Source organism: Anopheles gambiae, chromosome 2 (genome assembly GCF_943734735.2).
Source record: "Anopheles gambiae chromosome 2, idAnoGambNW_F1_1, whole genome shotgun sequence".
Classification (NCBI taxonomy): domain Eukaryota; kingdom Metazoa; phylum Arthropoda; class Insecta; order Diptera; family Culicidae; genus Anopheles; species Anopheles gambiae.
Window position 1 is genome coordinate 43334818 of NC_064601.1, and position 26440 is coordinate 43361257.

General features: G+C 43.0%; 2 protein-coding genes and 1 long non-coding RNA gene across 7 annotated transcripts in view; 2 read left to right on the forward strand and 1 right to left on the reverse strand.

Moving 5' to 3' along the window:
- Nucleotides 1–26440, reverse strand: part of LOC1271575 (protein fem-1 homolog CG6966) — a 44517-nt gene that overhangs the window by 5174 nt on the left and 12903 nt on the right. Inside the window, exons 1-2 of one of the 5 annotated variants that reach the window (XM_061649730.1) lie at nt 3015–3287; nt 585–1116 (exon numbers count right to left, since the gene is read on the reverse strand). The exons of 1 other annotated variant lie outside the window; for it this stretch is intronic. In XM_061649730.1, the coding sequence (XP_061505714.1) occupies nt 585–926 (342 nt within the window). In that variant the 5' untranslated portion in view covers nt 927–1116; nt 3015–3287. Of the gene's footprint in view, nt 1–584; nt 1204–2947; nt 3288–26440 lie in introns of those variants that run through there. 3 more of the 5 variants (XM_310397.8, XM_061649728.1, XM_061649732.1) reach the window with 3 other exon arrangements.
- Nucleotides 4378–5490, forward strand: LOC133392006 (uncharacterized). Its single transcript, XR_009765420.1, has 2 exons — nt 4378–4738; nt 4840–5490. It is a non-coding gene; the product is annotated as an uncharacterized LOC133392006 (long non-coding RNA).
- LOC1271577 (uncharacterized) lies at nt 15441–16844 on the forward strand. Its single transcript, XM_310399.7, has 2 exons — nt 15441–15537; nt 15610–16844. The coding sequence occupies exons 1-2, from the start codon at nt 15487–15489 to the stop codon at nt 16144–16146; spliced, it is 588 nt and encodes a 195-aa protein (XP_310399.2). The 5' UTR covers nt 15441–15486; the 3' UTR covers nt 16147–16844.

A 26440-nucleotide genomic window follows, 5' to 3' on the forward strand; every position in this document is an offset into this window, starting at 1 on the left:
TTTGAGTAAATATTGTGAACCCACCATCCGGGGGAAAAGTTATCAGCAGGGCGGCGCGGTTGCACATTCTATCTGCTGATACAACCTTTACCGAAGGGCCGACTTCGCCTGGGGAGCTGCTTACTGATGATGTACGGGCGCACTGGCCGCCTTAATCATTCAGCAGCTATCGCCCCCTGTGCTCCCGCAGTGCAGTTGGTGCATCATCGTAGTAGAAATATTTAGTTTTTGTTTTCATGCAAATATAAACACAACAGAAGCCGTCCGAAGTAAAAAAAAAATGCTTCGATTTGCAACGTGTTGGGACGTTCCAATCGTTGTTAGATTATCCGTTACTGCCGCATTGTGCGCGAAATGTTAAAGATTGATCTATTCGTTGATTTTTCTTTGTGTTTTAACAGCTCCCACACACACACATTGCGTCTGAGACTCTCGCGTTGCGCAAAACACCGATCACGCTCAGAAGCACGGGAATGAATTTTCCACGTGTTTTTGTTTTTTGTTTTTCTCTCACACGCAAGCAAAGCAAAGGTGCCCTTGTGCCCTCCTCCGCACCAGCACGCAACGCATGTGCTGTCCCTTACCATAATGTCTTCTTCCTGCTGCAGGAACTCTTCTTCGCCCACGATTCGGAACCGATGCTGCATTTGTCGCCGACGCCTGTTAGCGCCCTGCTCCGGTGGGACATTTGCAGGTATGGCGGCTACGGCCGCTGGTGGCGCCGCCGCCGCCTCCACCGGTGGAATGACCCTCGGCGCTGGTCCATCGACCTCGCGCACCGGATACGCCAGGTAGCGCTGATAGTGGCCGAATCGGCGGAAGTTCACCATTCTGAGGAACGCTCGCAGCAGCGTACATTTGGTGCGTCGTCGTCGGCGTTTCAGCGTGTGCACGATAAATGCCCTCAGTATCGCATTGATTAGCATAATGCACTGTACACTTTATGAACGATGGGGGGAGGGCACGATATAGCAGAAGGTAATGTTTTGCGCTTGTCACGATTTTCACAACTGCCCTACGGCTGCTGTCCTAGGCACATACGGGCGCACGGCAAATACCTTCATTTCACACAGGTTTCAACCTAATCCAAAAAGCTCATCGCGACACTATCACACACTGCAAGGAACAGCAAAGGTGTTAATAGCTTGGCCACAGAATAACACAACGAAAAAAAAAACTGGATAAACATGCGCAGTTCTCGAACTGGAATGAAAAGCAAAAACGTTCGTCACGACCAATTTCAAAGAAGCTGCGCGCTGCTGGAATTTCTCTCTCGGCACTGGAATGACGCATTCACACTGATCTCACACTGCCCTATTCTCGCGATGAAGTGGGGTTTTACCGCGATGAGTCCTTCCGTCGCATATCAAAATGCGAGGTGGATCTATTACTCATGTATTCCAAAATGGAGCGACTTTCTATCCATCTGAAAATAGCGACTTTCATGCGTGTTGCGCGCAACTACTAAACGGCCACGCTGGGACGCCTGTAGAAGCTTCACATCCAAAAGCAGCGGATGTTGTGGTGCAAGGTCACTCCCTCCGATCACTCTCTTGTTACTGCTTGCGGGGACCGACCAGCTAGCTGTGTGGGACAGGTTTTGTATTGTCCACCAACACCAACCCTCCTAAAAGGTGCAAGGTCATCGCATGAATGCGACTGCAACCTTCGAAATTAGGAACTTCTTAAAACTGTAAACTGCCACATTTGAGAGTTCGCTTTTACGAGAGAATATTCGGTTGCTCCGGAGCGTTATTCCAGCCAGTAAAGGCGGAAAGATTTCATATCGATCCCTGGGCTCAACTTGTCAGAGCGTGTTTTCAAACGAACCGGTTCTCTTTGGGACAATCTTCAATCGTGCGACAGGAACAAAGAGAACCAGCCAAACCTGATGTTTTAGGTTCTGCTTTGGTATGATCTTTCACACACCATTTCCGGAACATTGATAACAAACACAACGGGGCAACACAAATGTGACGAGCCAGGCACAAAGAATATCAGTTCTTCAAACATTTGCGCAGACGACTCAGAAATCGAAAAAAGGTCGTGAAACACAAAACTAGTTCCAGGTTAGGCAAATGAAGCAAAACACAAACACAACTTCTCCTATTAGCACTTCCCGCACAGGCCTGAGTGTTTTCTGTATGAGGATATTACGACCGTCAACAACATGTGACACACATGAGAGGTTCGTCTTTTACACCTCTGCTAAGTCGTTTCCTTTTATCGCAACATACACTGTTCGCCTTCACCTTGGCTAACAGTCATGATAAATGTACAACCATCCATATCGCCTAAACTGGCGATGACGGGGATGGATATCGCCGTGGATGCCACTAATAATCTATTGCCTATCTATCCACTCATTAATGGTTAACGAAAATCCACACGTCATAGCGCTAATTAGCAGAAGCTACACACTGTCTATTGCCGCGAAACCCCAGGATGGTAATTTTCCAACCTCGTCTACCGGCTCGTCATACACACAGACACTGCTATTTTATAACTCCTCTGCACACTCTACATGTCCACTTTGACGATCTAATGCAAGCATGGTTTGATGCACTCGAGTGCGTTTAAATTTCATTAGATGACAATGTGATTTGTTTTGTATCTCTTTCGCTCTCTATCTCGATGCAGTACGGATTAGCCAGGCTAAAACCCCTCGAGAAATATCTCAATTTCCAATTTTTTGTCACGAGTCAAACAAAAGCACTGTTCGTACACTGTTTTTCACTGTTTGCGCGAAAACATCCTGAAACGGGGACCTACTTCTATCTTGAACAATTCCCTACTCCAACCGAATTGTGTTTGTTTGATATTTGTTCACAGTGGCACTTCTCTTCGGGCTCTCCAGATTACCGGGAGAGACGAACCATTCACTTCGTCCAGCGCAAACAGAAACGAACGAATGCTGTTGCTGTCACAGTAGACACGCAAAACCAACCCGCAACACACCACTCGCGAACAAGATCAACATTGCGCAGCAACCGAAAACTTTTACTAAAACCCACCACACCACGCGGCTGTTGAGTATCGTCGTAACCGGGTATAATAGATCGAAGTGAACGGAAACAGAAGGTCAGTTGGCTTGTCCCGCGAGGAAGGAACGCGATGATCAGCTCTCGCCCGTGCGGCAGCTAACGCAAGACTGGCGCGTTCGTAACTGGGCAGCGCTGGACGCTTCGAAGCTGCCTCCGCTACGTACGTGCACCCGGGAAAAATCAACAACCGATCGTTCGACTTGTTGCCTCTCTCGCATGCCACCCCCCCAAACGCGTGCATTCTCTCTGCCGCGCGTAAACACTGCTGAGATAGGCGACCGCCGAGGGGACCAGAGAAGTTATCGGTCATGTTTAGCGGAAGTTGGGGCAAGTGTGCCATACGGGGCAAGAGTGCCACCAAGCATTTTTCCTTAACAACTTTAGTTTAATGATCAATTGTGTATACAGTTGGTTGCTTTCCAATGACTAGTTATACTGAGCCGAATTTCATATAGATCAATCGATATTTCTCATTGTTTTGAACTGATTTATGTTGAGTTTCAAAATTGAGCAGAATATTATAATTTTTTAATCCAAACAAATAAGCTCTCAAAAATTATGTGAACAATTAACCGAGAAAATTTTTACACCACCGTTTAGCTGAGAAAACGTGAAATTTTTTGTGGGGTTAGTTGAAAAAAACTTTCTTTTAGTCACTGAAAAAATCAATTTCAAAAAAGTTACAACTTTTGGGGCAAAAGAGCCATCTCTATTTGGGGCAAGTGTGCCACCATCTTTCATAGGCGCGAGCTGTCAAAAATGTAAACATTGTTGTAGCGTGCTGCGGAATGGTGCGCTATTGTGAGCGGATTCCACGCCAGAAAAATAGAACAGTAACAAACCATATTGTGGTACAGTTGGTGGTCAAAAAGGGTTCATTGGTGACTAAATACATGTAGGAATACATACACTAGTGGTACAAACGTAATAATTTCCAATTATCTAAGAAATACGGTTATTTTAACCAGGTGGCCGTCTTGCCCCATACGACTGGCACTCTTGCCCCATAGCCCAAAAAACAACGCCTTTTTGGACCCTTTTTAAAACGCTTCAAAAACTGTTTTGTTTGCACTTTTTTCAAGCGAAACTCATTTATAAGTGAGGAAATAGATGTAAAATAGTTATGAGATTTAAATCGGCTTTTTAAAAACACGTTTTAGTGAGTTATAACTTGAAATGCTTAAGGTGGCACACTTGCCCCAAGTTCCGCTACTACGATCAGTGATCATGAATGCTTCTCCCGCGCAACGGCAGCAGTGCAGCACACACTGATGATGCCACTGAGAAGTGGTGCGATCATCGATCTTGGTACTGGAACGGAAATTCACCAGTTGATCAATCGTAATCGAGCCGCATCGCGCGTCTAACGCGAGGCACAGAGTTCAGCCGCAAGGTGACAGTAGCTATTGCTGCCCATCTAGGCAACCGGCCGTTTAACCGAGTGCACGTATTTACATCCGGTCCGGCAGGAGGTACACACTCGTGAGCGCAGGTTAACTAACACCACACGAGTGATCGAGAGAACACAGCGAACTTACCGAAAAGGGAAGGTATAAAAGCGCGTTGATAACGAGGTGACCAATCGCTGCACGAAAGCAGCTGATACAGCGAGCACTTGGGCCAGCAGCATCGGAAAAACACGCAAACGTTCACGAACTTCTTCGAAATACTGTTTGCAATATTTTGATAGAAGAGTAAATATTTTTTGTCACGGTTGTGGAACCTTTACATGTTCACTTCACTAGGACTAAAATCGTAAATATTTCTACGATTCTTTTTCGGCCAATTATTGCAGCACACACTATCGCACACGAATGATGTAAACTTCTTGCCACACTCATATTACAACTCTGCGCCAAAGAACGACGATGACGGAAATGTTCGGCTCGACTGGTTCCGTCCTGTTGACAAACTGTTTGCTTACCACTGCCTCCCTTGGCCAGAACTTCTCATTTCCATACCCGTTCATCCATATGCATCCGAGCATCGGCGCTGCCGGCCATGCGTTCATGCGTTTCCAGCTGTGGAGGCTTCCAGTGATCGAACAAAAAACAAATCAACAACAACGTTCGTATGCAGAAATAGGAAGTAGGAAGAGATTTACTGGCAACATTTTTACCAGCGTCGACAAATCGTCCACATCCATTTACAGATCAGACGACAGTTTTTAAAAGCTTCCGTTATATGCACGTGTGCGATGTGTGTGTAAATTGTTATTCTGTTGATGATATCACATCAACCCGAGATAATTGCAAATGACGAAAGGTCAATTGTCAAAAGCACAATTAAGAAATGCATTTCGACGAGTGCAAGTGTTTCGGGTGAGTTCCATTACACAAACGTTGTGCGTTATGTGACATTCGTACCCGAGCTTGGTACATTGTTTGTGCATTTATGGGAAACAATAAATGTAGCTAAAGAAGGCAGCAAATATATTTAATTTCTTTTAAAAGGAATCATAAAAGTACCAGTTCATTGTCTACTATTAATAGCTACCACAAATACTCAGCCCGTTGCTAATGTTGAGTTCAGTTCGAAGCATGCGTAATGCTACAGTCCTGGTGTCACTATGAACGAGGCCATGAACATCCATGCTGATTGTTGTTAGGAGGTGAACCGGATGAAAGCGAAGATCGTTTACAACGGACCAAATCAAAATCTAAAGTTTCATTCACGACTTTACGCCGTCGGTTTCACATTTTTGATAGCATTCGTTTCAAGCGGTTATGTCGAAATTCGAAGGTGGAAGCTGTGTGGTAAATGCAAAGCCTTGAACGAAGTTCACCTTACGAAAAGCTGTTTCTCAAGCGTCTTTTTTTCTTTTTAAAAATTCAATCAACGCATTAATATGTCTTCTGAAACGTTTCCCATTGATGGGCCATGATATACAACACTGCCGACCACCGTAGATCATAATACGTTTAGCGAACCATTGTTATGAAAACACATTTCTTCTTGTTCGGTCGTTACTAGAGGATTGGTATACAAAATTTCTTTCTATATATAAAGCGGCACGAGTGAAAAAACGGCGATACATCATGATATACGCCCCACACACATAAACTTGAATTGTGTATTATAAAATAATAAAACATGTCTCAATACACCATTAACTACTAAAAACTATTAGCAATTGAAGCGTGACGGCTCCTACTCACATAGCATGATTCATCGATCGTCAACTCAAGTCGATTATACTACTGTGTAGTATGCTTGTTTCATTCCTGCATGTATGAATAGGAAGATTCATTAGGACGTGACTGAAATCACGAAATATTCCCGGAAATATTATCTCACCCCAGCACCTACACTTCGCCCCAGAACGGCTGAAACAATAATGTACCTTCTATCAAATACAAACGCATTAAACGTTGTTGCATGCTCTGCCATGTTTATTCACTCCCACACAATCTTCTATTTGACCAACATCAATCTGTGACAATACATCATGTTTCCAACATCAAAACATCAGAAGACCTAACTTGTAGCTCTCGGAACAGCATCATTCCATCGAATCGGTTACTATCATTCCGGCGTTAACAGGTGATTCAGTTTAACTCCTAAATGTAGGCAATCGTGCGACATACAGTCAGGTGTAAGAGCACAGACTCACGCGCAGCATCGTATAACACCTGCCGTAACACGCTTTCGAACATGATTTTTTTGTACTCGAGGGTCATATTCGCACTGGCCAATATGAATCTCAACTGCAATCGTTACATCGCTTCATTGTTTCCCCTCCCTGATCCATTTTAATTGATCAAAGGTGAGCACACACAAAAAAGAACATGTTCGGAAAGCTTCAGTTACCCATGCACAGGCCGGTCGGTCGCGTGTCGAAAGACTCAAGCTCACATTTTTACTCGCCAAGCGGCACAGGCCATCCCGAACTATCCGCAATTTAATACCCTTAGGCCCGCTCTAAGTAAACCGTCATGCGAGCGCACGACAGTGTTGAGACGGCGGTGAATGAAGTAATAGAAACACCTGGAACTAGCCGCCTTTCTAGCAACCGGTCGTAGCCGTCGTAGGATATCGAGCACGTGTTACATTCCGTAGTAATTTTCACTTCCCGTCCGCTGTATCCAGCCAACACGCCAGGGAGAAGGGGAAGGAATCTATTAGACAGTGACATTTTGCTTTAAAAAACAAAACTTCCGCGAGCCACACCTCCTGTCGATTTTACTTTGCTGTACGTGCTTTACATAAGCCGTATTCCAATACCTGTTCGTTGTATAGTTTCATACGACATGCTCATAGTTGAAACGAAGCTTACCGATAAAAAACCAAAAACTATTTCAAAACAGCTGTAAGCATACAATATTATACTCAGAACAGAGTTACATCGCACCAGACGCCTAATTTTATTTGACATCTTGATATAAAACTTGTATAGACATTGCTACAAAAATACAGCTATCAAAGCAGCAACATTTAGGGAATTTGACAGAGACAGGTATTTCAATCAGGGAAACAAACTTGTTCAGGCACTATTGAAGCTCGTCGAGTTTATTTCGTTATTTCTTCAGCGACACCAAAGGCATCGTGTGTAAATGGCATCACATCACGCACATGTTGCATATCCACCCCCCCAACGCTAAGTGAAAATTTCAAGTTTAAATGGCGTGAAATTAGTTACTCGACACAATCAGCATGAGCTATCAATGAAGTAACAATGGCATGATAAGCAATAGCAAAGAGAACGAAAAAACGATTTGTTCAACGATTATGCGCCTAAGTGCATATGACATACTGAAAGAGTTGGATACGTTTTGTTTTACACAATAGTTGGTATCTTTTTTCCAAGTGGTCTATACACATAAACAACACCTCTTATTAAAAAACAATCACTTCTTTAGAAACCATTTAAAAAAATCCTTAACTAAAGCTAATCAGTTGCATCATTTTTTGCGACGCACGAATCAAAAACAAGAGCTGATAAGTCAAGTGAACAATCAAGAATATTTTATATGCTGTTCAGAGGTCAACTACGTCTATTTGTCGCGAATAGCAGCGTTAATCATACGCCCAAAAGTGAAAAAACCTCTTATCTCCAAGAGAAGGAAAAAAAAAGTTAAAGGTATTATACAAAACACAGACATATGCTTCTTACAACAGTGTTACAACTAAATTTATTCAAACTATTATTAGATTCTTCACATTCCAGCGCTATGAAGATTTTCTTAGTTACGCACTCGCAATCACAAACTGTCAAAAGTTGTACTTGTCACCTTCACCCTAGCACACCAAAGAGTTAGATCATACAGCCATGGTGCATTCTTTGTGTTCCTGTTTATTTCCATCGTTTCGCTCACTCGGTTGTGCTTGGTTACGATTGTTTTGTTGTTGTTTTTTCGTCTACCCAACAACAACGATTCGCGTAATCTTACGACTGATGATTGCCTGCACTTTAGCAGCAGCAGCAGCAGCAGAGCTTGTTTGCACCACACTGAAGGGCTTCAGCAGTTCAAGTGGAGCAATTTACGACCGTTGCGACGGTGAAGATGAACTACCCTCGCAGTGCAGCGCAGTGCAAACAAAGCCATGAGCCAACCAGGCTTCGCCACCAGTAAGGAAGATGTCAATGCAATTAACTGCATTGAAATGAAGCATTGCTGCCATCGCCTACTACTTCGTTTGTCATAACTGGTTGCACATGCATCTATGCATACACGCACAGACACTCACTCGATGTGCAACGGATGGAACGGACAACTTCAACAACGCACAAATCTTCGTCTGAGAGCCTCCACATCTTTGTGCAGCAACGTACCTCTGGTCCGATAGCTTGCCAATTTGCTACACAGCTATTACCTGGGATGAATCATACTGGTTCTGCACAATTTGAAGAAAAAAGGTAAAACATGAAATACAAAAAAACAAGAATTTTGCGTGGTTCTGAATTTCCTTTGTCCCAGCACACATCGTATGTGTTTACGTCCTCCACTGCTGTACGATGACATTTCCATGAGTGTAAATACCAGCGCGCAAAATGCGGTACTCTTGGGAGGGTTGTTGTTGTGTTCCACGCGACCAGCGAGAGAATTCATTGAACTCAACAGTCTGTCCCCCTCCTATCAGGGTGTCGCTCTTCCAGACGGAAATTCTTGCAGCGTCACAGTTGATGACGTTCTTTACACCACGATTGCAACACAAAGCGGAAAGTCCTCTTACTGCGCTTTCAGCATGGGTAAGTAAGTCTGCCTGTGAGACAGCCATGAGACCGTAGGGAATATTCAATTGCGCCTTAAGATAGGCAAGGATAACATATACTACAAAACCAGGATATTATCGGCACTGAAAATATTTCATGAACCGCTTCAATTTATGTAGAATGAAATTAAATAATATATAATGCCTATGCGTCTTGTTTACACATCATATGATTTGCGTTAAATTACAGTTCTTTGTTTTCAAATATGCTCTTTCAATTTATTCCTGCATACAAGTACTAGAACAAATCCCAGCCCTTATTATCCAGTAAAGTTCAACAACCCTTGGCATCCTTCTACGGAACACAGAAACACACTCGTAGCAATCAGCAACCCACTGCAACGGGGAGCCTGCCAGCCCGTATTTCTCTGTAAAAGGCAACCTGATTTTTACTCCTTGAACTTCAGCATTCTGCGCAGTACTACCAAGAGCCCAACGGCGTCCTCCCTCGTGCGCTTAACCGCTGCCAACTCGACAAAACATAAACAGAACTCGCTACACATCAATGTCACTGAGAGCTATGCGCACGTCACATTTGGCAAAAAAGGGAAAACCCGTTACTTGGCGGTTGGTTTGCCGGTTACCAAAAACGGCGCGTCTCTTGTGCTGCACGTGTTTCTGTGCGCGCTGAGAGTGTGCAACAACGGGGGAAAGATGAGGTGCCTTACCGGGCGGGAAATTGTTTATAAACAACGGTCCAAGACACCCTGTTTCAAGGCCAGCGAATTGGACAAATAGATAAAGGGATAGCAAACTTAATGGACTTGGTGCGGTGGAGAAGAGCCAAAAAGGATACCGAGAATGTGTGATCGATCAAAACGTTTGTAGCTTGTTAATAATGAATGATAGTACCTAAAAAGCATTAAGTCCACAATGTAAGGATATATAAGGCTTAGCACTTCATACACTAAACATTTACGCTCTGTTGGCATATGTAAACATGCTGTCAGCTGTCGGACTAAAATACTATCAAAATAAAAATGGGTAGCACATGCAATGAACAAAACCTCACACTAACTGAATGTATAAATCAAACGAGCTAGCACGATCAAAATAGAATTCAGTGAGCATTCATGGGGAGGAGAAGGGTCCCTTAAATGGAATTCCTTGGTATTGGTGTCGAGGGCTGATCGAATGCTCATTAACAAAGAAAGCGGAAGAAGGTTGCTACGTTCTGATTCTATATTTGCGTCTTACATTTTGCTCCATTTTACAAACAGAGAAGGCTTGAGTAATGCGAAATAACCTGGCGCACAGTTGGTATTGCAATTCAGCGCAATTCGAATGGGATCAAGATCATCAAGCTCTTCCTGAAACAAAGTTTCCTGCAGATGATTTAAACATCATTCCAACATAAATGAATAGAATTCTGCAAAACTAATTCTCTGCAGCTGAAATTTATTGAGCAATGGATTATATGTTATGGCCGATAGAAGTATGCGCTATATATTGTGTCGTCATTTTCAATTACAATAATCAATATAATAACACGCAGCCGAGAAGTGGCCAAAGGAAGAGAGGATTAGGAAAATCATGGTCCATGTAGCTTCCATCCATCGCATGCTATGTATTCAGGTCATGAATGCAGGTTCGCTACATTTCAATCGATAGGATTGGCCATTGAATCAAACAATCGGCAGAACGAGAGTCGGGGAAGAAGTCACTTTGAGTGACAAAAATATCAGCAATATCCCATTGCTCGCTCCGTGCATCTCCGAGCCGCGTCATTGTTGGCAAACATCCGAGTCGTCGAAAGAGAACTGGGTCGCCAAACAGACGGACGATAAGCAACGTACAATTGCACTACCTACCCGGATTATATCACACCACTGAAAGATAGTTTCTCACTCACATGAACAGCTTATCTTTATCAACCCCAAAGCACCACTATTTGCATACGCTTCTATGCTTGCGAAAAGTCATATGAGTAGCTACGAAGAGATTCTTGCTCCAGATTTCGAGATAGCGAATGATGCCACGGTTTATGTTTATCAGAGAAGTGTCTGTAATCTGACTTAGTCATGTACAAGATAAGACTGCTTGTTATCAGTCACTGGACATCGATCGTGCAAGTAGACAAAAACATTAACGTTTGCACAGGACGGACCCAAAGAGACCTTGATTTAATGCAGTTCGGCGTCAAACGTCATCGATTCCTGTTGACATTGCTGTGCCGCAGGGACATAACAAAATTCTGCTATCGCTAGCAGTCTGCATAAAGCAAGAGATTAGAATGTGTATACGGCGAACGCTCCGATTATCGGACCTACAGCGCGCAGTTCCAAGTTCGTCGTCCTACGGTTGGACGAACCGGTATAGCACCAGCTCATTCCAACTCCTTCAAACTGATTAAACCGCCACCGATGTAGACAAAAGGGGCATAACCCTGCGCATTGCAGTACACACCGCTGTGACTGTGAGTGCGGCTGACGCTGGAACGGTGCAATGTTACATCAGCTGATGTACACACCCGACAGCATCCCAACTCATCTCCAAGCGCCATTTGCAAACGTACATTCTTTGTCGTCTTTGATGACCATCATCGAACTAGAACACACGCGTCACGGCGCTGACTTAAGTAGGACGCCGTGACACGAAGCAAAACAACCAAGCCAGCACTGGGAGCACTGGGAAGCAACCAACTACCCTTCGTGTGGAATATTGCGCTTTCTAGCAGCCGCGTAAAGAGTGTTCTCCACGCTATTAGAAATGGGGTCAAGGTGTGTATTGTATGTTATCAACACGAAACTCCGATTATTTTCACACGTTCACGGCTTAGCTTTTTTGGCGCTAATGATAAAGCCTGGAAAGTATTTTTACCGACACTCCGAATTGGTCATAGAAAACTAGAGAAATATTCTGCCAAGAAAAATGTGTATGAATGCTACTATATACACTACACTACCCACCTATGTGAAAGTTACGTGGTTCTCTCTCATTTACATACTTTAACCCGATTTTACTGCCCCGTCAAATTTCACGTACCAACTTATGCACGCCAGCGTAAACACAGCAAAGGGTTCAGAGTTTTAGGTTAATAAGATGTTAATGCCTTCTTACACCGCCCAAGCCGTACCTCTAATTCAGGGTCAACACCGGAAGTAGAGTAGCAGTAGTCTAGCAGTAGAAATTGTGTGACCTTCCAATTTAATGTATTTCTTACAGTAAATAATGTGTTAACCATTAAAAGGAACCAACTTCTCAAACTAAACTGACCCATTAAACAACGGTTCCACTACAGTTGAAGTTAGTATACATTTTACCCTTCATTCATCGTGCTAGTTGGAAAACACCTTCTCTGGGCGAAATATCGAAAGCGTACATTGAGCGATACAAGTGCATAATGTCCAATGTTTCACCATAAATATTAGTGACATGAAATGTTTACCTACTGGGCAAATTCCAAGCAATCACTCCATGCAAATTATGTTAGCGTGTACAGTGGCGTAGTTCGCTTCCCTCCAACTCCATCAAATCCCGTGTTCCGTGGCCTTGACACCGTCTCATAATGATGTCGCTCCACTTTTCGGCACATTTTGAACAAATGAATTCTACGATGGATTGTTTCAAACAACAAACAGTGGAATATGCTATTTTTCTCACTCCAACTTTACTGTTTCAAGTAACCAACCCTAAGTGAAGCGTCGTCTTGTAGCACTAGTTAATTCTTGCGCTACTAACACAAAAATATCATGATTAGGATTATTCAATCTCAATTGGTTCTTCGTCAACCGTGAAGAAGTATTAGTCTGAAATATAAATGGGTAATTTTTTACAGTCATATTTTTTTAATTTCCAACAGAATTGTACGACAAAAGAAATAATACTGCTGCAAGCACAACACTGACTATAATTTATGGAATGTGTTTTGCAGCCCATTACGATTACAGCAAGTAAACGATGCTCAAAAATGCTCCTCACGATCGATTATCGATAGCGGGGTACAACCGTCGATCGACGTTCACTTGCAGTGTTAGTGCAGTATTATAAACCGATACACATATACATAGACATGCTAACAAAAATCAACCGTAGTGAGCAATGTTCGCGAATGCAAATTTAAGTTACTGTACTTAGTTCTCCGTGATATCAATACGAGTGAGACGTACACCTCTAAATTCCCTCTAACACCACCAGTACAGCGCTATAATCTACGAAGCTACGTACTGGTGAGGCATTATGGAAATACGCTCCAATGACACCGAAGGCAGCACACAATAACAACGCGCCAGTCAATGCGCCCAGCAAGATCATCCGCTTGGCCCGATCGGACCTGGCAAACCGGGAAGTCGTGCTTGGGCCCAATATGGAAACACAATCGGCTAGATTATAAACGCCACCGTGTTCGCCTGTGACTGAAAGCCCTCGACTGGATGCAATAAAGTAGTGTGCAGAACGTTGCCATCCAGCACTGTGGTGTTGTTCCGCTAGACGAGGTTTAAGTGAAACGACTTCTAGAAATGAAATATACAATCGTTATTTCTTTGTGGCAACGTAGAGAGCACCAAACAAAGAGTTAGCAACCATAAGAATCTCGGTGCGGAAATGTCCAAATACAGGAATATATGTATATACATAGCTATCTTTCCGCCTTGCACAAAATTTACAACACACCAGATTAACCGTACACTTCTGTCCAGCACGGTAAATTTACTTGTTGAGAGGCAAACCTGATCCTGAACAAAGAGCACTCATTGCGGCTTCTAAAGCTGAGATGAGGGATCGTAATTCAATTCGATCCACTACGACGGTAAGGTTTGCTGCGCGACGAATTGCAATTCTGCAATGCGTTGCTTCAAGTTCATGATGCTTCTCCACTGGCCGTCCGCACTGGCTATGACATTTATTGAATAATCTGTCTGCTATTAGGGCCAACCGACGTCACACCTCGACCGGAACGGTTGAGCGCGCACTTAAAATTGCAGCAGCCCTCTCCTCCTGCTGCCTGCGACTTGTCTAGAGAAGCCCCCGATCGGCAATCCAAGATCAAGCACGATCGTAGCGAACGGTTCCATAATCAACCTCTCGCCGTGGGTAATAGCCAGTGATGAAGCCTACCGGCGGCTGCTGGGGAGCAAAGCGCAGTCGGATTTAGTGTTGCATCGGTTGCATCGAAGCTTTCCTCGCCACGGTCCCTCTGCCACCCAATCGTCGTCGACACCGAGAGCTCGGCAGTGGAACACAGCAACCATTCGATATTACCGCACACGCTCGTAAATGGACGCGTAACTAACAGTCAGTCGCTTTCTCTTGTGATTGGCGAAAAAAATAACCTCCCGCTCCTCTCAGCGAATCACTATGAAGGGCAGGAAAGTGCTGAAATGGAGTGAGAAGGGGAAGGGGAGTAATTGCAAAACGGGCGTTTGCTCCGATTCAAAATTGCATCCAAGGGTAGGAGGCCAGCCAACCTGGCTGGCTGTTACAGTGCCACGTAACGCGAACCGGTCAACTGTACAACGAAAGCTTCTGAGCGATGCGAAAAAAACTGTAGTCAGGCAACCCGCTACTTGCAGCAAAACCCATTCCTCCCCTGCAAAAGACGTGGTGCGCTCCAGTGGCCTGCTAACCGTGGCATACTGGGTTGTCTCGATGTAAATGTCGACATCGTGGGAGGTTTATGTTGCGGACTGGTGGTGGTGGTGATGGTGGTGATGTTTGTTGTTTCCACCTCCACGTACCACGCAGTTCACACTCTCCACAGCGCGCCTCAGTTGCGGCATTTACTTTGCGAACATGATCACACGATCGAATTATGTCATCGCTGCCTAGACGTTGAGGCAGCGAATAACTGGAAATGCTTTACGCTATGCAAAAAAGCTCATTAAATGGCTAATCCTATGACACAGCAGGTGCATCTTAGCTGGGCATCGTTGCAATACAGACATAACCTAATATTGCAGAGGATATGATTATTTTACTGAAAATCCCAAACAAGAATTCTGAATACGGTACACTAGTATGTCTACAGCACAAAATGTTGTTAAATTCTCAGCTTCTTCACTAAAAACACAAGACCATGATATCCAGTCTGTTCACACAAACGGTGCAATTTAATTTGCAATTCAGCCATGAAACGTTGTTTGCATACATCTCATTGTGGAGTTATCGTCAAAGTGAAATTGACGTTAGACAGCACCAACATTTCCCATGTTCTTGACGAGAATCCGGGACCGTATCTACTATAAAACTAGACCAGCCAAATGCCATTTGTATCCATTCTCTTACTGCCATGCTACAGATGCGGATCATCTCTGTTCCACTACTTTCAGCGGCGGTTCTGGTAAGGCTTTTGTTTTCTGCGGTAAAGTAAAACTATTTCTACTTCTATTTCCTGTCCTACTTTACGTCCCAGCTGCAACCGCTGCTGGCAGCTCCGATATTTTGGTTTCTGCCGTGGAGTTTCCCTGCACTGTCTCCAACCACCACTACCTTGGCGACCACTTCCGGGACGGCGGCATCGAGTGGCGCTTCCAATTCTTCGAACGTGTCGGTCGCAATCGGAAACCGCGTCAACACGTCGACCGGTCTCGATGACTACGGCACGAACATAACGAACGTGCAGATAAACGTCAACCGTATGCGAAGAGCTGTCACCGATGCGGATTTGGCCAAGCTTGAACGAAAACTGCGTCAAACGGCCGATGAAGGGTCGACCAATGGAACGGTTATAACCATTGGCGAGCATACGATTCGGCTGCCGCACAACATATCCAACCTCACCGTCAATACGTACCTCATCAACGGAATTCCTGAGAATTATATGATGCTGGCGGACACTGGTAGCGCGACCATAAATGCCAACGAAATGTACACTCCGCTACTATCCGCTATTAGACTTTTTAAGAACTTTTTCTCTTCTCTCTTCAGTAAACAAGGCTCACAAACTTAGCGTTCGGTGATGTTCGCTGTGAAAGTCACCATGAAACTAAAAGTGTACTCCCTGAGTTTTGTTCGTAAAGTTAAATGCAATTCACAGAGCGCACCTTTTAGCAACTAGTACTAACTGTTAGCATACATTATAATTCAAAGAAAACGAAAAAAATGCGGTAGCGACACTTGCCACACCGCTGTGTTCCAACTTTAGTTCTGATCTATTTCCAATCCTCGCATACGGTCGTACGGCACACGAGCAAAGCTGATACAAAACAAGCGCAACAGCAATAAAGTAGAAGCACACTTAAAAGCCGGCTCACAGCAGAGTACAACGGTTTGGTGGAAATGCAGTGTGGAGTGCGATGTGTGCAAGATGTTGTTTGCAAACATCAACCCCAAAGGGGGAGGAGAAATACAAACGTGTTGACGTACACAGCCGCGCGTCGTTACAGAAACAGCGAAAGCATTAGAAGATCGCACGATCAGATGCGTTGCTATTTTTAAGTGACACGTTGCTTCTTGCGAAAATAAGGAAGCGAAATTGCTTACTTGAACGATCGCAAGGGTTTCGTACCAACAAAAAGAAAACGTGAAGTGGATGTGGGTACATGCCAGTCTATTCAATACGTTAAGCGAAATCGACTCTGTTTTCTGACAGAATTTTGCACTGCTCAACAATTTGTACATTGCAAGCTATTAAAAATAGAAAAACCAGTATAGAAAATTATTAATTTTTGTATATCCGTAAGTATTCGCAGAGCCGTACATGCTGAAACATAGAATGAATTTATGCAAAACCGAACAAGAAACGAATGGTACCTCCAGAGGGCAAGCGAGTGTTAACAATCATTAAACCACCATTCCTTATTCGGTAACCGTATCTCTGCAGTACGAGGTGCGTCTCATAACTAACCAAGCGGAACTGGCCCGACAACCATCAATCAATCGCTTACATCCCGCGGATGATGACCTCTGAAAGCCAAATCAACGAACAAACCAGCGCGACAGCGAACGAAACAACCCGTTTGCTCCAGGCGGTTCGACATAACCACACTAGCGTTAAGTGATGCCAATTAAATTCGTTCTCTTTCTGCCCGCCTGACCACTACTTCACGAGCCTGACGACGAGCAGGAATCGTGTACAGAACAACATCTCTACAACTGCAGGCTCTGGTAGATATAGTGCTGTGCTATGGCTACGATTTGGAATAAGCTGCCATTAAATTGAACAAAGTTACGAAAGTAACTTTTGGTTAAGTTAGACTAGCTATTCAATCGGCAGAAGTTAAGTTAAACTGCAAGACATCAAATTAACAAATCAATTTAAATTAGACCATTAGATCATAGCTCACGCTTAGGTTCAGCTACATATAACCTCAGACTAAATAATGTTTAGAAATGCATGTCAACTATAAGGACTGTTTGTTTGAATGTGGCTTACGTTCTTTTAAAAAATGTATCTATCAAAGTTCAAAATCGTCTATCTCATATCTCAAATAGTCTTATACTCATATCCCTCCGTTCATCTCCGTTGACAAGGTCACACAAACAATTCACCAACTTCACCGATGGTCGAACTGGAGGAGGAAGTTTACTTAATTTGATCATTTTCACACATTTTCAAGAGTGCTGTGTGGGCAGCTGCGAAAGCACAGGGTTAAGTAACACTTGTTTTCCATATCTGTCAAATTGTGGGATGGACTCAGCACCGCACAATGAGACGCTCACTTGTGATCGCAAGAGTAGCCGATGGTTAACATACCGAATTGGTCATAGCGCCATTGTCGCCGATACTCAGCAACTGTACAAGTCGGACCAGTCTATTACGCACCACTGACAGAGCAGTAACTGATTTTCCCACCGTTTGAAAGGCCCCAAACGAGATGTCGCTTATGACGCACGAGGCCTAAGAGCGAAGGATTGTGTTTGCATTTCAACATACCACGATAAATTGACGCTTCATGATCTAAGCACAAGTCTGATATACGTTATACGACACAATATATAATTACTAGCAAATATTAAGATGAGAGTATAATAAAGTATTCATTTTATGCCCGGCAGAATATCCTTATTTGAACCACATTTTAGCAATTAATTTGAGACTTCTTCAGAACACTCAGCGTCATCCAAACCTATTCAAAGTACCACATCTTGCACATTCTGGCACGAGCAACCTGAAACGCTAGGTACAATGCTGAGCTTAGGCCATACTTTGGTACTAAATTATCGCTAACTAGCAACACGTGCGTCCATGCCATTAGCCATCATTAATACTGCTGGAGAATTACGCGAGAATGGGTGACGGTGCACTGTATTGAATGAGTTTGAGAAATTGAACTACAGTCTAAAAATCAACAAAGTCAGTTCATTGAAAATGTTGTAAATTTCCAATTACACTCAGGTGTACGCAAATGAAGATTTTTCCAGTAAAAACTTGAACATAGACGTTTTAAATTAAGAGCATAAACACATTATACTACAACACACAGCTAAGTTAAAGTAATTTTCTTAAACTGCACAAACATAAAAATTTGCAAAGCAATGGAGCAAAATCAAAGTTTTCTGATTTAAATGTAATGTAAGTACGATCAACAGGCCTGCCAATCGTAAGGATGCGAAACTACACGCGCCTAGGCAATATTCAAATATTTATCTTACGACCCATCCTATCCTTCCCAAGTATATGCAGCTGGGAATTAGTTAACGCAATGTGTACAGAGAGTACAGCGCATGCTAAGGTAACCGAGCAAAGTTACGGAGAAGTTGCAGTTGCATATACGAGTAGTTGATGCTTTCACTTTCGGCAAACACAGACATCTGCTACGAATTGAACCGGTGGAAGTGAGAAGATGTCACTTCATATCCATGACTCACCTGTAGAAGAGAAAGAAGAGATATTTATTAGTAAACTAGGAAAACGTTGATATACTCTTGACAAGAAAAAAGTATACTACATAAAGTAAAAACAAGCGTCGTTTTTTAGATGATCGAGCAAAGATTCTTGTTATAAAAAAAAACTACGGTTTGTTTTTTACGCTATCTTGACTCTTGCCGCAGAAATGTGAGTAACAGCAAATATCTTATTTCGTTTTTACTTTTCCGTACCACGACAAAACAGTACCTAGTTGCAAAAACAGAGCACCACAGAGAGCTGGAAGAAAATCTCAACTCAGGGAAGTTGAAACGACCGGACGGAACAGAGTGCTTCCATCATTGCTTATCAAGCAGTTCGTATCGTTTGCTTGAGTGCAAACTTATGCCACACCATTACACCGCGATTATCGCTCATGGAAATTGAAGTTTCTAGTATCTGAGGTATTTTTTTGAACATCCGTGTTTCCACCTGACACCAGCAAGCGGTCGGAAGTATGCTTCCTTTTCTTTTAGTCTTTTTTACAAAAAATAATACACATCACCCCAATAAAACTCAATAATAAGAAGGCCAACTCAAACCTACATGATCTATTAAACTTTACTATAATCATTTCAATTACATGAATACGTTGTACCATACCATAGTTGCTTTTTCCACACAAAAAAATCCATCCTACAACATCAAACAAACAAACAAATTGATTTTACAAACGAAAGAGAAACACATGCCATCTGTTTTGCATCGAGTTTTATTTTCTTGAACCATTCAAATTATTGATTCTAAAAGTAAAAATAAAACGTCTCGTTCGTTTTTTTAAATCCTCTACAAAAAAAATATAAAAAAAATCTATGCAACGAGTTTGCCGGAAATGTGAACCAGGTCGTTTAGGGCATGACGGTTTACTTTCAATGCGGCCAAAACAAACAAATCGAAGCTAACGATCGTTCTGGAGTGGTGTTTTGTCGACTAGACGATTTGTACCCGTTGTTGTTCCATCCACGGAGGCATGATTGCAATAACAAGCAGCCCGGTAATCGATCGATATCTGCTTGCGGCCCCGGTGATAGAATGACATTTGTGGAGCGTAGCATAGAAACTGGAACAATCAACAACAAACAAGCTTGGTTCATTCTTGTTGTACACTTTCGATTGCATTCGATTATAGTTTGGCAATAATTTTACTTCTAACGGAAGGATTCCTCCGATGGGCACAGTTTGGTTTTAATGTCGATGCCAGTAAGTAGGTAAGTATCTGACCTATCTTATCAAGTATTTTTAATCGATAAAAGACAGAATGATAAAACCGAACCGTTTGTAAAGGCATTATCACAAGGAGTGCACGGCGGAATGAACACTCCGTGGGCTGTAACCTTAACTGCTTTCGATACAAATGTTTGCAAGTTTGAAAAACAGCACACCGTCACCGCCATAAGTGACGCATCTGAGCTGTTTGGAATAGATTCCACCACCCAAAAGCAGCTAACTGTCACGTGGAGAGAGATCCACAACAACGCGAAGGTCACGAGAAGGAAAACCCATTAAATTTTCTTACCTCCTTCGTCCCGTGGTCGATAGGATAGCGAACCAATAATTTCGAAAGGAGACTGATAGCAAACTATACTCGTCAATAACATCGGTTGAAAGTGGATGCTTCCATCGAACGTAACATCAGCCGTGATTACACAATCTGAGATTAAAATCAATCAATCCTACTTGTTGGCTTGGTTATAGAGCGAGAGATGTAAACTATAGACCTGTTTTTTGCAAAACATGCTGCGAAACCGAAAGATTGTGTTAGGTTGGCAATGGTTCAACTGTTAGGAATGCGCAAACATTCCATGATCGAAATTTGAGTTCATTCTCGGATATGTGCGTCAGGCAGGTTGATAACTGCTCCGTCAGACACTTTCGCTTAGGCATCATATCAATCATAGCCCAGACACATTCAGATGTCGGAAAGCTTCCGCCGGAAAAATGCAACTCAACCGCAGGTCGTACAAATGAGAACGTATGGAAAATAATCACACCCTACATTAGCGGACGACTGCAGATGATGTGAAACTTCAAAAAGAAGCAAAACATTACACACACACTGTACACCATATCGTGAAATTGATAAGCATAATGGAGCCGAAAAAAAACAAACGCGTGAAAAGTGAAAGGTTGCCCATCTTGTTGGCTCGATTTCACTCATTATAAGTAATGATAAGCCTTTTTTTTGCTTTGACTTGAATTATAAAAGGAAACATTAGCAATGGCACATGCGAGCGGATACTGGAAAGCTGCAAAGAGATAATAATTTCGACAAAGGCTCGCGAACCTATTACCGCTGCCGCACCTCAAACGCTTCAACTTCGACCGCTTCACAATAGGACGGCGAGAAGAGAGCGAAAAAGTTAGAGCACGATAGCGACGGAGCGTTTACGAAAAATCAAGAATTTCATCATTGGACTAGCAGAAAGCAGAAAGGAGACACAAAAAAAACCCGAAACAAGAAAACAATCATGACCTTGGCCTGCATTTCTTTTCGAACCACTTTGGGATTTGTTGTCGATGCTTGGTTAGCCTCAAGTAACCGGTGGACACTATGGGCCATTTACCATTTCTCCACACCCCGTGCGTTAATCTGCTTCGTTTTCATCTTTTGTCGCTTTTCGGTTGACCTTCGCCCAAGAAATGAGCGCTGTTCATGCCTCCAAAACATGAAACACAGTGTCAAAACCAAGCCTCTTTCGTACAAAGCCAAGCGTCTTCAGATGAGCCCACTGCTGCCTCTCCCCAGGGGGATGCAAATTAGCTGACCTTTGCATGTCTTGTCTCACGGGAAGGGTCCGATGAACCGTTAACGACAGAGCCATACGCAAAGCATCTCTCGCTCTACCACCGATTAGTAGAAGGATTCCACCAAAATATATTTTAAAAAAACTCCATCGGACGCCGATGATGTAGCCGCCGCTCCGCGGTCCAATGCGTACACACATGAGCGAGCAAAAGAAAGGAAAAGTGCAACCAACATTTACGCTTGAAGGTCTTCCAACCGTAGATGAACGCGTGGAGAGCCTCCTCTCATTGATTACGACATCGCTAACCGGACGGTCCGGGCAATATACGAAGGTGTGTGTGTGTCTGTGTTTGTGACGGCTGCAGACACCACACGTGAGACACGTGAATGATTTTTCGGTCTTTTTTCTTTCATGCATTTAATTTATTCATTTGACTCTCGAGAGCGAGAAGCAGAGCCACCCCAATTCCAATTCAATGTCAACCATGGCCTACCGTTTATCTTCAGCATCGCCACACGGACACATTTCCGATATCGATAATTTACCGAACTATTACATACAGGTTTTGTTTAATATCGGAGAGGCTTTTGTACATTTTAAAACAGATTATTTTATTTTTAAAACATAAAACAATATCTATTTCACAGGTATCCTATGAAATGAAGTTTTCTTGCAAGAAAACAATTAAGTGGAAGAATCATCTATTTTTGTGCCAATACGAACGGTGTGTGGTTGAACCATTTGCTAGGAATTTTCTTCCACAAACAAACCTTTATTTTTTTTTTTGTAAAGACCGTCATGTTAAATAATTGTTTAACTAAAGGATCTTTTTCATATCTTAGATTAAAACCATACTAAATAATTTGCGAAATAAGTGAAATTCCCAGAAAAAAAACATAATACATATACCGTCCACACGCTGAGCATAACACATGCCTCGCATGTCTAATTTACAAAACATGTTCAGAAAAATATGACCTCATTTCTTAGAGAAATAAGCCCAATGAATCCAATCCAATTAATTGATTGTTTGATTATGTTTTCTATCCACATTTCTGATGATATAGCTAACTAAACGAAAAATATATTCCGCGAAAAATGGAACTTCACTCGCAGTGTAAAATCAATAATGTATTTTAAAAGAAATAGCGTTTGTAATGCTTCTTGACCTTGGCTTAAAAAAAGAAGCGTTTACCGCCCGGGTTTCAAGTGAAACGCATCCATTTCCCGACGATGTAGTAGGATGCGGAGCGTAAACAATTGAAAACCACGCTTTGCACATCCCGTAACAACGTGCGCGCTCGTGCGCACACTAACCGAACACGCGTGTAATGGTCAAACAAGAGAAAAGAAAATCTCTGAACTAGAATCGACATACAGCGGGGATACAGCGCGAACGGATCCTTCCGACATCGTTGGATGTAGGTCACTTCCGGGCAATGTTTGTGGAGGCGGTTGCAAGAAAAGACTGTTCTGCTTTTCCCCAACGATCGCACTTTTCCACCTACTGGGAAGCGGGGGAAGAAAATTGCACTTTTACCTCCTGCAGCTATTCTTCCCCCTTGTTCTGATAGTGTGTTTTTTTATAGCTTTTTATATCCACACTCCCGCTAAGAGCCAATCACCCGTGTCGGGCTAGCCAAAACGAGGGCGCATCATGTGACAGTAACTCGACCTATGTTTAGGAGTTGGTGCAAGCTTCTCACTCATCACGGCGATGTTCATTTATTACAACTAAGGCACTGTAATGCAATCAATGTAACAAGCTGCCCATTGGAAGTGGAATGAACATTATCTTCGCTATAGGGAAAATAATGTTCTGACTGATTGAAAGCAGGCCGTTTGGTTCGAAAGATACTGTTGAGCAAACGAGCAGCCCAAAGATTTTAAATTATTCGGTTTGAATAAATTGAAATTGTTTTTCTGTAAAAAAAATGGTACATGCGTTTCTGAAAATAAATGTTAATAAGATTCCAGCAATGTAAGTAATTGAACTTCCTTCACTCTTACACTTTTGAAATTTCTCGTTTATTTGAGCGTCGCTTATCCAGATTTACATAGATTGAATCCCTTTGTTGACAAAAAAAATTATCTTACAAATAGCGCGAACATTACGAACCAACCAATGCAACAGGCCACTTTAACCAAATGCCTTTCCAATATGCTCCAAGTCAGCGTAGGCTGCTCATACATTCGTGGGCTCCATTCTTAGCTCGTTCAATACGACCACTGCGGAGTCGTGTCTAAGGCGAACGGTTCGAAACAACCCGGCGATGACTGGCAATCGACCACACACACGTGCAACGAAAATCGGTACTTCTAACCAGACAAAATACAGCAAAACCCCCACCTTAAACCCAATGAAAGCGCTGGAAGTGTATTAGTAAAGGCTTCATGTTGATGGTACCCTACGTAAACTAGCAGACCGCTCGGCGCAACCAATTCTACTAGTGGGGCCCTTTCCGTTTTAGGTTCGTAGGCTGAAATTTCAGCCTGTCAGCTGTTTGCATTGTATAACAATTTTCGAGCAGCTATCTAAGTGGGTATAATATACAGGTGTGCTTATCCCAAGGTGAATGAATTTAGAAGGCTGATTTTTATCGCTTCTGTTTCTGAATGAAGATTTTAAGAGTGTTTTGAGTATTCATTAAGCCTCCAGAAAGCTTGTTTGAACAAAAGTTTTAACCCATCCTGTCAAAAAGTGATAATCAATTTTGGTTATAAAAACATGCTATGATACCACATACACTGGACTACATACACTTTGATTCTGGATTTTATCACCAGATCTCTTTAATGAACCTTGCGATAAATGTAAACACCGCCTTGTTTTGTCATTTTTCGATCAGGTACTCGAATCTAATTCTAGCTTTGAGGCTAGAATAATCTAGACTGAAAATTGCAGGTTAGTTTTGTATGAAGTGTTTACATGATTTCGGCCTCCAACTGTCAAACTGCATACAAAAAGCTGACTAGAATCGTGAAGGGCCCCAGTGATGGAAACTGGTAGATATAGAGCTTCTATTAGAACAACTATTATGTGGAGTTGTCATCCATAATTCTGTGTCTATTGTCCACAGTAACTTTTCCTTTCGTATAATAAACATCCAACTCAAACATAACACAGCATAACCCAAAAACTGACCAGTGACGTCATTTAATGACATTTGATTTTGACTTACATTTGGGATAACATTGGCGATGGAACTCAGTGAAAATAAGACAACCATTTGTCCAGAGCTCGCGCCTAATTGGACGGTGCAATATTTAATTAATCTACTCCCCACAGATAAACAATGCCATGCTGTGGCCTAAAACGACTCAAGGGTAATTTAAAGTTGCAACATGCCCGTTGCTGCTGCTGCTGCTGCTGCAACGCTTGGTCCCCCAAAAACTAGTGGTAAAGAAAAGCGCTCCCTCGCCCCAGCGGTCGCACAAAGCGCACACGGCCGGCGAAGTGGAAAAGTTTTGCAATCATCCGGCGAAGGCGTAACATCTTTCAACCGTGACAGAGGTGACGTTAATGCTGTCGTGAAAGGGGAAATATAAAAGGAAAACCGAGGGAAAACAAACAAACGGAGCGGAGATCCCCACGAATGCGTTACGGCATGTTGTTGGAAAGTCAACGTTGCTAGCGAGTGCACGTAACCTTTTGGCCCGTAGACCTTTCGGTTGCTCCGTAGAGGAAAGACTACGTGCAAGTCAAAATCGGTTAGAATGCTTCGTGCAGCTCGGTGTTCTGGAAAACTCTCAGCCAAATGTTAGGTGAAACGATTGGAACATCGGAAGTGTTGCCTATCATTCACGGACGACAATAACTTTCCAATTCGTTTGCTTAGCGATTAGGATGCTTGTACAATGGGAAAAAAATGAAAACATGCGACCTCCAGGATTGCATTGCAGCGTTTTCACATTTTCACTATTGCTCAAACAAAACAGAAACAAAAATCAAACAGAGAAGCAGCCCATCGCTTAACTGGACGTAGCGTGTTACTTCACTACTTAAACCGCGACCGGTGGGCAATAAATGCCGGCTGGTTTCGCGGAATGTGTGTGCGGGTGCTGCCTGGGCACCTTCTTTTGGCAGACCATGGCAGTCTATTACTACTCCCTTCACCATTGCTTCACCGCCGGCGAAGTGCCAGAAGACGAGAGACGACGGCTGTCGGTCGGACGGAACATTATGTAAGCCAAGCTAAGAAGCTAAACAAAGTCTCTCTCTCTCTCTCTGTCACTTTTCATTTCTGACAGCTGGTTGATATTACGGTGCAAAAAGCAAGGGAAGGCAACCGCAACGTTTGGCATAATAACTATGCTGAGAAAACATTCCCCAACTAAACCCTGGCTAGAAATGACACCTCTCTCCCGAGCTGTGCTGTCTCCAATTCAATGGTCTTGTGGTTTTAAACAAGCACACGTACATACATGCAATCGCAAAAAAAAGGTCAACGATGCTAACAATCCGTATTACGAACCATGCACAGAGCCCCATGCCCATGCAACCAAGCGCTTAATGACTCATGCTAACATTATGCACATTGTTGTGTTTTATGCTTGTGCCGCTGCTGCTATGGTCCCGGCCAGTACCACTACCAACACAAGAATGTACAGCAAAAATGTTGTTGTGTGTGTGTGTGTGTGTGTGTGGA

What these genes read in the sequence shown, in the direction of transcription:
- LOC1271577 (XM_310399.7), top strand. Translation starts at nt 15,487, where the DNA reads ATGCTACAGATGCGGATCATCTCTGTTCCACTACTTTCAGCGGCGGTT. An exon ending in TACTTTCAGCGGCGGTTCTG is followed by an intron (nt 15,538 to 15,609) that starts GTAAGGCTTTTG and finishes TTTACGTCCCAG; the next exon opens with CTGCAACCGCTGCTGGCAGC.